General features: G+C 29.1%; 6 protein-coding genes and 1 non-coding gene across 7 annotated transcripts; 4 read left to right on the top strand and 3 right to left on the bottom strand.

Annotated features, from left to right (window-relative positions):
• Positions 1-4: 4 nt before the first annotated feature.
• EMP24 (Emp24p) lies at positions 5-616 on the top strand (the record flags this gene model as incomplete). Its single annotated transcript, XM_064858657.1, has 1 exon — positions 5-616. The coding sequence occupies one exon, from the start codon at positions 5-7 to the stop codon at positions 614-616; it is 612 nt and encodes a 203-aa protein (XP_064714480.1).
• A 426-nt stretch (positions 617-1,042) lies between these two features.
• PWA37_002049 lies at positions 1,043-1,116 on the bottom strand. The gene has a single exon. It is a non-coding gene; the product is annotated as a tRNA-Thr (tRNA).
• Positions 1,117-3,546: 2,430 nt separating this feature from the next.
• On the bottom strand, positions 3,547-6,402 carry NNF2 (Nnf2p; the record flags this gene model as incomplete). The annotated part of the gene is made up of 1 exon (XM_064858658.1): positions 3,547-6,402. The coding sequence occupies one exon, from the start codon at positions 6,400-6,402 to the stop codon at positions 3,547-3,549; it is 2,856 nt and encodes a 951-aa protein (XP_064714481.1).
• A 2,677-nt stretch (positions 6,403-9,079) lies between these two features.
• PIL1 (lipid-binding protein PIL1) lies at positions 9,080-10,078 on the top strand (the record flags this gene model as incomplete). Its single annotated transcript, XM_064858659.1, has 1 exon — positions 9,080-10,078. One exon carries the CDS (start codon positions 9,080-9,082, stop codon positions 10,076-10,078), a length of 999 nt encoding a protein of 332 aa, XP_064714482.1.
• A 711-nt stretch (positions 10,079-10,789) lies between these two features.
• MRP13 (mitochondrial 37S ribosomal protein mS44 MRP13) lies at positions 10,790-11,800 on the top strand (the record flags this gene model as incomplete). Its single annotated transcript, XM_064858660.1, has 1 exon — positions 10,790-11,800. One exon carries the CDS (start codon positions 10,790-10,792, stop codon positions 11,798-11,800), a length of 1,011 nt encoding a protein of 336 aa, XP_064714483.1.
• Positions 11,801-12,349: 549 nt separating this feature from the next.
• On the top strand, positions 12,350-14,380 carry GCD2 (translation initiation factor eIF2B subunit delta; the record flags this gene model as incomplete). Its single annotated transcript, XM_064858661.1, has 1 exon — positions 12,350-14,380. One exon carries the CDS (start codon positions 12,350-12,352, stop codon positions 14,378-14,380), a length of 2,031 nt encoding a protein of 676 aa, XP_064714484.1.
• Positions 14,381-14,758: 378 nt separating this feature from the next.
• On the bottom strand, positions 14,759-15,304 carry TOM20 (TOM complex receptor protein TOM20; the record flags this gene model as incomplete). Its single annotated transcript, XM_064858662.1, has 1 exon — positions 14,759-15,304. The coding sequence occupies one exon, from the start codon at positions 15,302-15,304 to the stop codon at positions 14,759-14,761; it is 546 nt and encodes a 181-aa protein (XP_064714485.1).
• Between the last annotated feature and the right edge of the window lie 280 nt (positions 15,305-15,584).

Genomic DNA, 15,584 nt, shown 5'->3' on the forward strand with positions numbered 1-15,584 from the left:
AAAAATGCAGTGGTCTTTATCACAACTTATCTTTTCCATCTTTCTTTTTACTATTGTCAATGCCCATAATGTTTTACTACCACCATATGGTCGTCGTTGTTTCTTTGAAGAATTAAATAAAGGTGATGAATTAGCCATTTCTTATCAATTTGGTAACAGGGATCCACAACATAACACTCAATTGACTGGTGACTTTATTGTGTTAGGGCCTGAAAGAAACGAAATATTAAAAACTGAAAGGGATGTGTCTCACGGTGATTTCTCAATGATTATTCCATATAAGGGGAAATACCAATACTGTTTTGTTAATGAAAATTCAGGAATTAACACTAAGGACGTAACCTTCAATATTCACGGTGTGGTTTACGTTGATCCAAACGATATTAATGCTAACACCCTTGATGGTGCTGTTAGATCCTTAAATAATTTGGTTCATGCTGTTAAGGCAGAACAAAGTTATATTGTTATTAGAGAAAGAACACATAGAAACACTGCTGAATCTACTAATGATCGTGTTAAATGGTGGTCTATATTCCAAGTTGTCGTTGTTATTGCCAACTCTCTTTTCCAAGTTTACTATTTGAAGAGATTTTTCGAAGTTACTTCGTATGTTTGATTTAATTATATATTATTAAAAAAGATTTTACATTTATACAGATAGCTAATATTTATATAAAGTAGCTACATATATGTGTATTTTTAAACATACTAGATTTTTGTCTTTTATTAAATACTGTATTTTGTTTTTTGCATAGTTTTTTAAATAATTGCAAAGTCTCATGTTATATGTGTGAATATCACCATGAAGAAAAATAAAACAAGTTTTATGTCACAAAATATCTACATTCATTTAAAAAAGTAAACATAAAGGGTGTTATCAATGTGTAATTATTAACCTACTTTCCCTCACTGACATAATTTTTCATATATTATGAATGCTGTACTAATTGAATTATGTTTATTCACCCATACACTTGAAAGTCTCGAAATTCATTGCAACACCCATACATTTTTCTATTAATACCAATAGATCAAAAATAAAATGCCACTTGCCAGAATTGAACTAGCGACCTTTGCATTACAAGTGCAACGCTCTACCACTAAGCTAAAGAGGCACCCAGTACATGGGATGCTACAGGATAGGGAAGTTATTACCATCAAGATTACATAAGATCCTGAATGAATCTAGAACTATTTATTGTTTTAATAAACCATACACGTGCTACAACATTAGATGCTGTATAATAAAAAGATTAGATTACATAAGATTTTGACAAATCTAGAATTTACCTATTGTTTTAATAAGTTCCACGTGTATTACTAATTACCATGATTAGAGAATGGGGGTACAGTTCTAAGTCACTAATGTACCTAAATTAATGTAATAAATTTTAGGGTTTAAATCAGTCAAGTCATTAATGTACTAATCTGAATAATCGATCGAGCTCCAGAAAACACATAAAAGGACAACGTTTTCTGGAGATAAAAGATCATCTTCCATAACCATTTCTTGTAAATAATTTATATATTATATATGAACAAAAATAGAACAAGCAAGTAACAAGCCAAGTAACTTCGAATAAATATATTAGCTCGTTAAAGCCGCTCAATATATAAGACCGTTTTAGTAATTATATTATCGACTATAGTTGATTATTGTCTTGATTATTTGAATAACTGTTAGTATTATTTGCGCTTCCTTGAAATACACAAAAGAATCTGACCATTTTAATATTACAACAGGGGGTTCTGTATAATAAAGTTGTTATAACCATCAGGATTCCATGGTAATGGTAAACATCATTAAGTTATAGATACTTAGAGTATTTTGTACTAAATACGTGTATATACTTATTATATTGTATATAAAGTATACATTCTTGTATTTACTTCAAGTCTTTTTTTAAAGTTTTTCATTTCTTTTCAAATCTGTGAAAAACATATTTGGTAGAAAATAAAATGTCTTCCCGATATTATGGTATATCCCTGTACCATAATATACAGAAAAACTAATTAAAACAAATTCTTATGGAAATGAGAGTTTATTACTCTCATTTTCCAACATAAATATTAGGGTTTGGATCACTAGTTTATTAATATATCAAGTTAAGTAATTAATCGAGTTCCAGAAAACATATAAAAGGACAACGTTTTCTGAAGATGAAAACTATCTTCTATAAATCCTTTTTTATACATAACTTATATATTAGAGGAATAATTCATTTTCTATAAAGATGTTTGTTCATTCTGGTATTTTTTTATTTCGTGAAGCTTGATATAGTGGCAAGGATTCTTATGTGACAAAGGCAATCTTTTTACCTGTATGTTATAATATTTTATTCCTTTTCAAAATTAGATTTCAACTGTCCAGCTTTGATCTGAAAATTAGGAATTTTTAGTAAAGGTTTTTTTTGACATAGGCAAATTACTTTTTTTTTTAAAAACCTTCATGTTACAAATGTTTTGTTTTGAAAATAGCTGTCGCAACTTCCGCGAAATACAAAGTTTTCAACAAATAGTTATCGTTAAAAACTTTCCAACTAATTTAAACCAAGTAAACAAATATTACAAAATATAAAAAATCATAATTGAAAATCCTGAAAGGCATAATCTACAAGTAATACTTAATCATAATGCAAAGACTTTACAATAACTGAATATCTGTTCTCTGACTGTATGTGTTAATATTTAAAAGAATGTTGAATTAACATTGATAACACATTACAGAGAAACATATTCATGTAAACTTCAATTATTGAGAGTGAGAGCCAGAAACATCAGTATTAATTTTCTTATTTCACCTATTAAGTTGTAACTAAAATATATCAATAATAGTAGGAAGATAAAAAGAGTCAAGTAATTGACGAATGTGTCTAAGATTAACGCCTGCACATTTTGTAAGTCTTTATATAGCATTAATATTCACTTTTTGATATACTACTTGAAATAATTCTTTACACCAAAAATTATTGAAGAAACCCAACAAATATGTATAATCTCTTAACCATTAAACTGTTGTTTATACTTTTACTCACTTTTTTTATTTTCAATGAGTAGATGTTGTTAATTCTAAAACAAGTAATCAATGCCACTTGAATAAAATATTTTAGAAATATGGAGAAGAACCAACAAGAATTTACTTAAACCTTAACGCTTAGAATGATATACAATGAATATCGAAAATAATATTTAAACTAAGAACTTACCTTTAAAAAACTTTTTTAAAAAAAGTAATTTTAACTTTCAAGTAAAAAATAAGAACATAAAGAAGATAAGTAATTTGCTTTTAAAATTACACTAGAACATTAACCTAAAAAAATTATACAATATAACCCAAAAATCTAAAAAAGGAAGATACTGAAAGAAGTAACTGAGCTAGTGAGGCATATCCATTTATTCGTAATATTTTATTAACAAAGACCGTCTCTTTGTCATATAAAAGTATAAATAATAAAACAAATCTATCTGCAGAGTAATATGGATTTAAACAGAACAAAGAAGGGAGAAAAACAATAACAAATACAAAAATATTTAAGTAATTACTCATTATTTATAATATTTAACAATATTACTTAAAGTTGAATTCTCATTTTCCAACCTGTTTATATCCTGTTCTAAAGCTTTAACAGACAACTCAAGGTTACTAGTTTCACGGAATCTATTTTCAGTTCTCTTGACTCTTTCCTTTTCTTTTTTACTTACAAATTCAATTTTGTATTTCTCATAAAGTTCATTATTTTGTGTTACCTCCTTCTGTAATTGATCATGCTTTAAATCTAATTTTTCCTTTTTGGATAATAACTGCTTATAATCGTTCTTTAACTTGTTTTCCTTATTAATTAACATAATATTCTCTTTCTTATACTCTTCTTCTACTTTGCTAAATTCTAATTCTTTTTTCAAGTGTGCATCCTTTTTCTTAATATAAATTTCTTCAAGATTTATTTCTTCGTTATCTAATATCTTGATTTGATCTTCTAAAGACTTTAATGTTGATTCATTTTGTTGAATAGTAGTTTTCAAATTTTCAATCTTAAATGCATTTTTTTCATCATTGGTTTCATTTTGTTTTATCTTCGACTTTAGATAATCAATTTCCTGTCTTAATGATGCCAATTTTTTGTTTACTTCTTTCTTTGTCTTTTTTAACTTAGTTTTTTCTTCAGTTAGATTGGCATTAGTGGTCAAGATAGAATGCTTAAGAGTTAATAACGGGGATAAAAATTTTCTATGATAATATGATGGAAAACTAAAATCTAATTTTTCAAATTGGTTTGAAGAAGACCCTAGACTATTTGCTACTTCATATTTATTTGCCTTTAGACTCATGGTCCTAACAATCAAATCACATATCAAGTAATCATCCTTGTGTCTTAATCTATTAACAAATTGAATATCATATGAGCAAGATGGCACTAAACCACTAACGACGACATATTCTTCACCAGAATGTTCCAAAATTAAAGCACATGATACTTCTGACCATATTATACCATTGACTAATACAATCAACTCTCCATCAGTTAAATTTTCAATATGAAACGTTAAACTATGTGTACCAATATCGATAATACAAACCTTATATTCATTTTCTTTATTATTAAATATATTATTGTTGAACTTAATCAAATTTAATTGATCATAATCATCGAATTTATTCTGTGCAATCAATGCCATTGAGTTTGAATCACTAATATTGAAAACACTCTTATTAATTGGGTCTGAAGATTTTTTATTGATAGAATTCCTACTATTAATATCAACACTATCATGGGTAGCAGAGCCTTCATTTTTTATTGATCTAAGCTGACTATTACTATTATCTTTATCATTTGTCACAAAGTTTGTATCTCTTAAGATTTTCTTTTCAAAGTTTGTTGTTCTCCATGTAACAAATATCGCCCATAGTGGGGAAATAATGTATTGTGCATTTTTTTTAAATAAATAGTGAATAAAATTTTCCAAATTTGTAGTAATATTAATATCATCTTTCAAATTATTAATAACATTAACAGGAGAATCCAAATCGACATTTAACTCATATAATTGATTAGTAAAATTCTGAATATTGTCAACATTATCCATTGATCTTTTCATATTTGATCCAGCTGATGCCAATATAGTAGTATTAGGGGACTGCAGTTCATTATCTGATCGAGTAGTTACAGCAGGCTCAAATGATTTAATACTTTTAACTATTTTACTAAAATAAGGTGACAATCCTTTCGAATTAAGTGAATGCGTAGATTGTATATTGCTATTATTGTTATTGTTTGAAGACATTTGATTTGAGGAATGTGATTGTTGATAGATGGATACAGAATCTACAGAGTTTTGAACGTTTAGATTTGGTGAAGAATCTACGCCAAAATTTGCCATGTTCTGATTATTTTTTAAAATTCCTTTGTTTACGTCTAGGTGCATAGCTAGAGAAGGAAAATCATGTGATGTATGGATAATGAATGCTTTTCTAGAAAATTGATTCACAACAATATAAAACGATAAATAATAACGGATGATTCTAATATATTTAATATTTAGAAACTCCCAGTTTGGTAAATAATCAAATTGCCTTGTCACAACTTCAATAAACTTTTTAATATAATTAATATGAATGTTGCTATTACTATTCAAATAAAAAAATATAAAACCTGATATTGAATTTGTCTTTGATAATGCTAATAGTATATAAAATCTTTTCAATATATTTACGGATATAGCATATAACACAGAACATGAAGTGGCAAATGATAGACATTCATTGGGGTCATTAATTAAGGATGAGGCAATTATAGACACTGCCAAATTTTCAATTGGAATGATAAAATAATTTCCAGCATACATTCTTGCTAGTGTAGCGACTAATATTTCAATTAACACAGACATTGGAGAGAGCTTAGAATGATGTGAACGATAATGTTTTCGATCTTGTTGTTTTAATCTCATATTAGGGATGCTATTTTGATGATTAAGTTGATAAGCACTATTTAGGTTAGAGCTAAAATTATTACCATTAACTGTATTGGCTGTAGGAACACGAGCTATTTTCTTACCTTGTACTTGGGAATGATGATGGCTGTGATGAGGATGTGATTTAGATAGATTTAGATACTTTGGAGAGGCAAATGACGCTTCCTGTTGATTAGGATATGAATCTCGATGGGTAATGTCATCAATAGATGGAGATGGACGCTTAAATAAACATAAGGTGATAAAACTATTCGCTATCACACGACGGGTTCTGGTAGTCACAATAAATATCATTAACATACATAGTGATGTGAAATGATTAAAACTTAAAAATACAATAAATAAGGCAAATGTATCTTCAAACCTATGCTGTCTTATCAAAGAAATAGGTTGATGACCTGACGATTTATTTTTAATACTATCGGTATTCATGTATAGCCTGGTTTAATAACCCCCCACTGCTTCCTAATGGCTTATTAAATAATTGAACAAATAAATGGATACAATTGCTTATTTTTATAAAACAAAAAAAAAAAACACAAAAGAAAAACCTATATATAAATAGTGTTTGGGTATTCCTTATTATACTTATGTATTGGAACATTTGTTATTAATAACCAAAACTGATGTGACAGAACCAATTAGATATAATTATAATCATATTCTTTTTTTTTCCTTTTTTTCTTATTTTTTTTTTTGTATTTCCATTTTCTTCTATTATTTTTTACAGTTTTTCTAATTCTCTTTGTATGAAATTCATTGATGACATATTTAGTTAGTTTTCTTTTCTTTTTTTGATTATTTTCCTTTTTGGTTTGTTAAAATGATAAATCGTATAGTGTAAACTGTTCCTATTCATACAAATTGCCATATCCTTTCTTTATATTTCAAAAAACGTCGCTATTAGATTATGAAATATTATTTTAGTAGAGTAATGCTTTAGAAAATGGTAGGGAAATAAAAAGTCAAAGATATAGAACACCAAATATTAAAAAAAAAATTTGGTCTCCTATATTAGTATAAGTTCTATAATAAAAAGTATATATAAACCGTATGTAGCTATGAAATGCGCAAATATAGAGGAAAGAAAAAAGAATAGGTAAAGAAGAACGAAATAAGAATAATATAAGTGTTCTAATCCAGTTTTCATTTGAGTAAACTTAATTAAAACTTAGATAATTCCGAATCAAAGTAAGAAAAAATATATGTAAAAAAAAACTTCTAGTAAATAGTAAGATTATCTTATTGAATTTTTACCCCACTAGTATATTTTCATATCTAGTTTACATATACATATACATATACATATACATATACATATACATATATATATTCCTGTACATGCTATGGTATTGTCTATATTATAGTCTAGCTTCTTTTCCTAACAACATTATTTCTAGCAAACCTTTATCTGCATAACAAATATAGTCGCCTATACCATATATATGTAAGAAACTTTTAAAATTAGACATGACTGCTAGGAAAAAAAATAAGAATAAAAACAACAACAGAACATATAAAACACAGTAGAATCAAGAGAAGTTGGATGATGAAATTGTAATACGGATATAAGTGCTTCCTGACTAATGAGGAAATATCTTTTATTGTATCAATATAGTGTACTGGACATAAAGCTTTTGAGAAGGAAATGAATCTACTATTATTTTATAAAGAAGAAGATAATTAAATATTGATGACGGATACAAGATTAGCACTGAACTGATTCTTAGCATAAATAGGTGAAGTTAAAGATGAAGATATTGAATTACAGAAAATAAAAGAATACTTTAGAGATGCTACAGTTGAGTCATACTTTTCTGTAATAGTAACATTTGTATCGGAAGAAAGAAAAATGAACCATTAACAATATCTCACGCTGTAGGAAAAAATAGAGTGAGATAAGTTGACTGTTCAAGAATGATGTGTTGATCACGACAAATTTACAACGTTTTCATATACACACACACATATATATACCTTGTTTCGTATCCAATAACATAATATAAAACACGGTTTGGAATTATGTAAGGATGCACATATTTGTTTCTCTTTTTTTTTTTTTTTTCCTTCTTTTTCTTCTTCTACTTATTATTATTCCTGTTTATTGTTATTGTGGTTTTTTTTTAATTATATATAAAAGAACAGACGTTAGCGTCTATTACGTAATATTATTGTTTTTCATTACCACCTTTTTCTCTCCCCTCTTTCTCCTCCCGGTTTCAATATTACAAACTCCGTTAATATAATAATAATAACGTAATAATAACATAATAATAACGTTTATTCACGGTCCAAGAACTTTGTCTCTTCGCTTTGTTTTGTTTCTGTTTTATTCTGCTCTATTTTTGTCTCTTCTTTTAATCCAACCCTATAATTTTCTAAACAGAAAGCTAGTAGACCTAAGTCTGAAAAAGGGGGAAGGGGAGAAGAAGAAATATTTTTTATTTTTTTTTCTTTTGCAGATTCTGCCGGTCGAATATTTTGAGAGAAAATTAACGGCTGAGCGTTTTGAGGTAAAAGAAGAATGTGGGTGTGTGGGTGTGTGGAAACAGAGGAAAACGAAAATAAAAAAAAAAGCGGAAAGTAAAAAAAAAAAAAGCGGAAAGAAAAAAAAAAAACCAAACCAAAACAAACCAAAACCTCTTCTTTGCTTCCCCCTTTTTCACCCCCCATTCAAAAAAACAAAAACCTAGATAGAAGAACAAAAAAAAAGGAAAAAAAAGAGATTCGAGGTAAGAAAGAATATAGACGTCGAAACACAGATTCTCTCTCCCTTTTCTCTTCCATCTTTCCCACTTCTCCTTGCTTTCAGCCTTTTCAGCAACCTCTCTTTATCAACTTTCTGAAACACTTTCTCCTCCTCCACTCACCTCATGTATAATCTTTAACCCCTTTTACTAACGTTCTTGAAGTTCTGTTTATATATCTATTACTACATAACACTCGTCTTTAACTAAATAAGGATAATATTACTCGAGAAAGACTTTCTTCTTTCTTTCTTTTTTTACCTTTTCCTTAACTATAAATATAAACACACATAATTAAATAAATAAATCAATACACTAATAAATATATCAATATATCAAAAAATCAACAAGAAAGTTATAATATGCACAGAACTTATTCATTGAGAAATTCAAGGGCTCCAACCGCATCCCAATTACAAAATCCCCCACCACCACCAGCTACCACCCGTGGTAAATTCTTTGGCCGTGGAGGTATTGCTTATGCCTTTAGACGTGGTGCAGCTGGTGTTTTTGGTCCTGAATTAGCCCGTAAATTGTCTCAACTAGTCAAAATCGAAAAAAATGTTCTACGTTCTATGGAAATCGTCGCAAATGAACGTCGTGATGCCGCTAAACAATTATCTCTTTGGGGTGTCGAAAACGATGATGATGTCTCTGATATCACTGATAAGTTAGGTGTATTAATCTACGAAATTAGTGAATTAGATGACCAATTCATCGATCGTTATGACCAATATAGATTGACTTTAAAATCTATTAGAGACATCGAGGCTTCTGTACAACCAAGTCGTGACAGAAAGGACAAAATCACTGATAAAATTGCATATTTGAAATATAAAGATCCACTGTCTCCAAAGATCGAAATCCTAGAACAAGAACTCGTTCGTGCTGAAGCTGAGTGTCTTGTTGCAGAAGCACAATTATCTAACATCACAAGATCCAAACTGAGGGCAGCTTTCAATTATAATTTCGATTCCATCATTGAACATTCTGAAAAAATTGCATTAATTGCTGGTTACGGTAAAGCTTTATTAGAACTGTTAGATGATTCTCCCGTCACACCTGGTGAAACAAGACCTGCTTATGATGGATATGAAGCATCAAAACAAATTATTATTGATGCTGAAGCTGCATTGAATGAATGGACTTTGGATTCTGCTCAAGTCAAGCCAACTCTGTCATTTAGACAAGAATACGAAGACTATGAAACTGATGAATCTGAAGATGTCGGTGATATCGTAAATGAAGAAAGTGAAATAGCAGATGAGGAAGCTGGTACTGCGTGGTCTAATGAAGAGGAAGAACAAGAAGTCGAACAAGAAATAGAACACGATGAACCACAGAAGGTAGAAGCACAATAATAGTAATAAAAGTTCGTTTTTTTATTACAATTTTTATTTTGTTTTATTTTCTTTCTTTCTTTCTATCCTTTTTTTTTATTTCAATTACCATTTGTCATTTTTTCTAGTTCGACATTTTATCTTTTGTATATTCATTGAATTGAAAGCAATGTAATCCTTATGTATGCGTATTTATATGTACCATATTAAATGTATCCCAATATTAATCTTTTTTTCTACTTTTTCTTTTTTCTTTTTTTTTTTTTTGAATATAGAACTTATTTATTTTGTACTTATATATAATTAATTCTTCCCTATATTCATATTAATAATTTCTTTGTTTTTTGTCATTTAGATAGATAGATTTAAAATTTCAGCGTTTGTCGAGATTCGAACCCGTGCTCCATATATATGTATATATGTATACACCCGTACAAAAATGCAGAGTACTGGTAGAGAAAAGAACAAAAAGAAAAAATAAAAATCTTGTAAAGAAGCACAAGAAGTTTGAAGGTAGTTTCAAAAATAGTCTTAGCTTAAACTTTAGTGGGTACCAATTATTTTTTCCTTCTTTTCTTCTGTATCGTTTTCTATTTCTTTTTTTTTTATTATTATTTTTATTCGTATTTAGTCACGCCAACCATCAATATCCCTTATAATTATTATTATTATTATTATTATTATTATTATTACTTTCTGTATTTTTTCTTTTTTACCTTCTAGATCGTGGATATGATTACAACAAGATCAATTACAACTAATATAATCAAAATATGGCGTTCTCAATGCTCTTCATGGATCAGATTTCAATCTACCTCCACTTCAAGTAGCTCAGTGAAATCCCAACTAGATGAATATTTGACATACTATAATACAAAGAAAGAGTTGAGACCATATATATATAGACCCAAGAACCATAACAAATTGTTAACCATGTCTATCCCAATAAAAGATGATTATGGAAACATTATCGATCATGCAACTCCCGAACCTAAAGATCCGATTAGACCCATTTCTCCAAAACTATTAACAGAATATATCGATTCTGTTGAGGATAAAAAAGAATTGTTTAAATGGATCAAAAAATGGACTGATGTCACTCCTCGAAAAAAGGATGTTTGGAAGCTTTGGAAACCAAAACACTTACAAAAATTGCTGATCAAATCGCTAACTGAGCTTGGTGAATATTCAAACGTGCTTGGGTTTATTTATTCACAGAAGAATAAATTCGTTCAAGCCAAGAATGGCCAGGTTTTCAATGTAGAAAATTTTTTCAATACCGTACTTTTATGCACAATATTAAGAAATAATTTGATTAAATCTCCTAACTCTACAATAGCTCTGAAGAAATTGAAAACAGCTTGGTCAATTACACAATTAAAAGAAAATAAAACTGGGTTATCCAACATATTAGTCCAAAGTCTGGAACAGATTCAAAATTTTAACGTTTCAAATGAACTAAACGGATTTGAAAATAAAAATCTAGTTCTACCAAACTTATCAAACTTAGATTTGAAGCATGTTGCATCAAATAGAAATAAAATTATACAAGATAATGAATTAATTTATTTTATCTCAAGAGCTTTATTGGAACGTGCAAACCTTAAACAGATTGTTCTTCCTCCAGATATTTTAACATCCTTGCAAGAATTTATTATGAACTTTAGACAATTATTGCCTGATAAGGAAGATAAATATGATAAAATGATGAAATCTATGAATGAATTATATAAAAGCAAATAACTGATATTTTAACTTAACCTCATTTTTAGTTGTTACTCAGTTAATAAATTTACATATATCTACTCATATAGGGTTTAGATCTTGTACATAAAAAATATTCTAATTCTAACCATCCTTCTAACTATGTAGATTTTTAACCAGCACCTTGTCAACCTATTCAGCAGCTAGTGTAAAGAAAGGATAGAAAAATTTGTTCTTTTCGGATCCTATAGATTATTACTATTTGTTTGATTCGTATATCACGCCCTATATTTTTTTTTTATCGATGGCATAAAGAAATTATTTTTTTTCCATTTCTTTTTTTCCCAATTGATGATAAATGAAAGTAAAAACCTATACTTATTAGAAGAAGATTAACAAGCAGCATTGACATCTATAGTGTATGATCAATACAGTTTCTACAGTATCCTGTGAAGAATTATCCTTCAACGTAAACCTATTTCAGTACTACACAATCAAGGAAAAGGCATAAGGGGAAATATCAATAATTGTTTAGTCATTTATTTGTTTTCTTTTTTTTTTTTTTTTGATATCCTGCATCATTAAAGAATGAGTGAAAATAATACCGAATCAAAGACTTCTTCAGTAACTACTGCTTCCCTAGCATCTGCTACTACTGGTGAAAGAAAATTAACTAATAAAGAATTAAAAGAACTTAAAAAACAAGAAAAGGCTGCCAAGAGGGCTGCCAAAAAACAAGCTAATGGTATATCTCTGGAACAACAGCAACAGCAAGCACAAGCCAAGAGGGAAAAGAAAAAACAGCAGCAGCAACTGCAACAACAACGTGAATTGAAAAAGAAGGAAGCCAATTCCAAAAAGAACAACCGTGAGGATGGAAACTCTGTAAAAAAAACTTCATTGTTTAGTCATCTTGAAACTACTGAAGAAAGAAGAGCAAGCATCTTGGCGATTACTTCTGCAGTAACTAACCCAAGAACTTCTAGAATCACTGCTGCTGGGCTAATGATTCCAATGGTTGCTAGTGCATTATCTGGTTCTAGAGTATATACTACATCCTCATTTGCTAAATCAATGTCTGCACCCTCTTCAAAGAATATTAAAGCTAATAATGGTGGTGATTCATTGTCTCCCTCACTTACTGGGTCTGGCGTTCAAAAAACCGTTAATAATACTTTAGAGAGTGGAATAACTGCCAAGATATCTGGGACGGATGCCTCTATAACAGCCCAAGGTAGTACATCTAATATTCAAACAAATGACATTTCCAATACTATGGATATTGCTAAATCTTTAGCCACAATGTCCTTAAACTCAGATGAATATTCTGTAGTTCCCGGTATATCCTCAATTGTTCCACATATAATGGAGCAAAGTTTTGAGTCACAACAATTAATATCTTCTTTGAAAGAATTATTGTTGAATAAAGATTATATACATCCTGCTGTTGCATTATTGACAACCAATATTGCACACTATAAAATTGTTGGTTCAATTCCACGTTGTATTGCCATGTTAGAAGCATTCCAAATAGTTATTAGTGATTATCAAACTCCAAAAGGTACTACTTTATCACGTAATTTAACCAACTATTTATCTCATCAAATTGATATATTGAAAAAGGCAAGACCATTGAGTGTTACAATGGGTAATGCAATTAGATGGTTAAAACAAGAAATTTCACATATTGATCCATCAATATCTGATAGAGTTGCAAAGAAGGATCTATGTGAAAAGATCGCTCAATTTGCCAAAGAGAAAATTGAACTAGCAGATCAATTAATTATTGAAAATGCTTCACAACATATTGAGGAATCTACTACTATTGTTGTGTATGGTTCTTCAAAAGTTATTACAGATATTATCATACACAATGCTGTTACTTTAAAGAAAAAAAACATTAAAGTTATTGTTGTTGATTCAAGACCGTTATTTGAAGGTAGAAACATGGCTAATACTTTAAGAAGAAAAGGTATAAATGTCGTTTATGCATTAATTACAAGTTTAGATGCTGTATTCAACATGAATGTAGATTATGTTTTCCTTGGAGCACACTCTATCTTATCTAATGGGTTCCTTTATTCCAGAGTTGGTACCGCAATGATTGCAATGAGTGCAAAGAGAAGAAATATCCCAGTATTAGTCTGTTGTGAAAGTTTGAAATTTTCTCAAAGAGTTCAATTGGACAGTGTCACATACAATGAATTGGCTGATCCAAATGACCTAATACCAATTGACTATAAAAATCCTGTTGAAAGATTTGCTAATGAAGGCACTTTGTTGAAGAATTTCATTAAAGAGCGTAAAGAATACAAACAAAAACAAGAGGAAATCAATAATAAAACAAAGGGTAAAGTTGCGAACAGAAATAATAATAATAATAATAACAATCAAAATGATAATAAAAAGAGTGATAACGGTAAAGATTTTAATAACAATTATGACTCTGAAAATACAAACGTACTTGATGGCTGGCAGAACTTGAAATCATTAAACATTGTCAATATATTATATGATTTGACCCCACCAGAATATATCAAGAAGGTTATCACTGAATTTGGTTCATTGCCTCCATCCTCTGTTCCAGTTATCTTAAGAGAATATAAGGGTTCTGCGTAATTTAACTGCATAATAAGTTGTAAAATAAAAAGAAAAAAAATTTAATAAAAATGAGATCAATTAATAAGAAATATAATTAATTTTATATAGAAAAGAAATGGATAAATGAACCTGTATTATATACATGTATACATAACTATAACCATAATTACTATTATAATCATTTTTTGGCATTCAAAAAGAAACATGTTCAAAATATTAAAGCTGATATAACATGAATTGTCTATCATTGAATTATAATAATAATGCACAATCGTACTTTTTTCACCAGGCATAACAGTAAAACTCGAGATATAAAGGTTGCAAATAAAATAAAAATATGATAGATATACATAAATATAATATATATACACTATTTACAAGTAATTATAACCAATTTTATTCAATATCGTCTATGTCCTCAGGTTTAGGTTCACGAACCAATTTACCATTTTTGAAAAAGGATGTCATATTTTGTGGAGGTAATTGTTCTAGCATCAATACTAAATCTTTATATATTTGTGCTGGAATAGTTCTTTCGTAAATATTCAACAAATCACCAGGTCTTGGGTATATAGTTAGTGCTTTATAAAATTTAACTGCTGAATTTAATTCTTCACCTGGTATATTTGCCAAACTTTCTCCCTCACCAACATACTTCATAAACATAGCTTGCACATTTTCTGAACTAATATTGCTTGGAGGATCTTTAACCAATTCATTAGTTAAAAATCTTACAATTTCATCTTGCTTAGCTCTTTTAAAAGCATCAGTCTTGGCTTTGATATCCTTTTGGTGCTTCTTAGATCTTCTTTTCAATTGTTTTCTAAATTCAGGATCTGTTCTTCTTTGATAATCAAAATAAGCAATATAGCTAAATAAAGCACAAGCAGCAGCTACACCAGTTAACACAGCCCCACGAGGCATCACAGTTGGAAAAGACATCTTGAACGTACAGTGTTATATGAAAAGGGGTTTATTTGTATGACGACTATTCTAATTATTAGCTTTATAAATATCAAGTTATTCACAAGACACCAATGGGAAAACTAATGTTAATACTCAAAAGCATTCATTGATAAGAAACAGGTTAATCATACTGGACTTATCTATGCTAGCAGGTTTTATTTAGACTTTAGTCAGGTTATGCTTCACCTACTTGTCTGTGCCACTTTCGGGTTCCCCAGATTATTATTGATTAAAATTTCTGGATTAATTCCAAATA

Source organism: Arxiozyma heterogenica (assembly GCF_036370985.1).
Source record: "Arxiozyma heterogenica strain weizmannii chromosome Unknown scaffold_18, whole genome shotgun sequence".
NCBI classification, from domain to species: Eukaryota; Fungi; Ascomycota; class Saccharomycetes; order Saccharomycetales; family Saccharomycetaceae; genus Arxiozyma; species Arxiozyma heterogenica.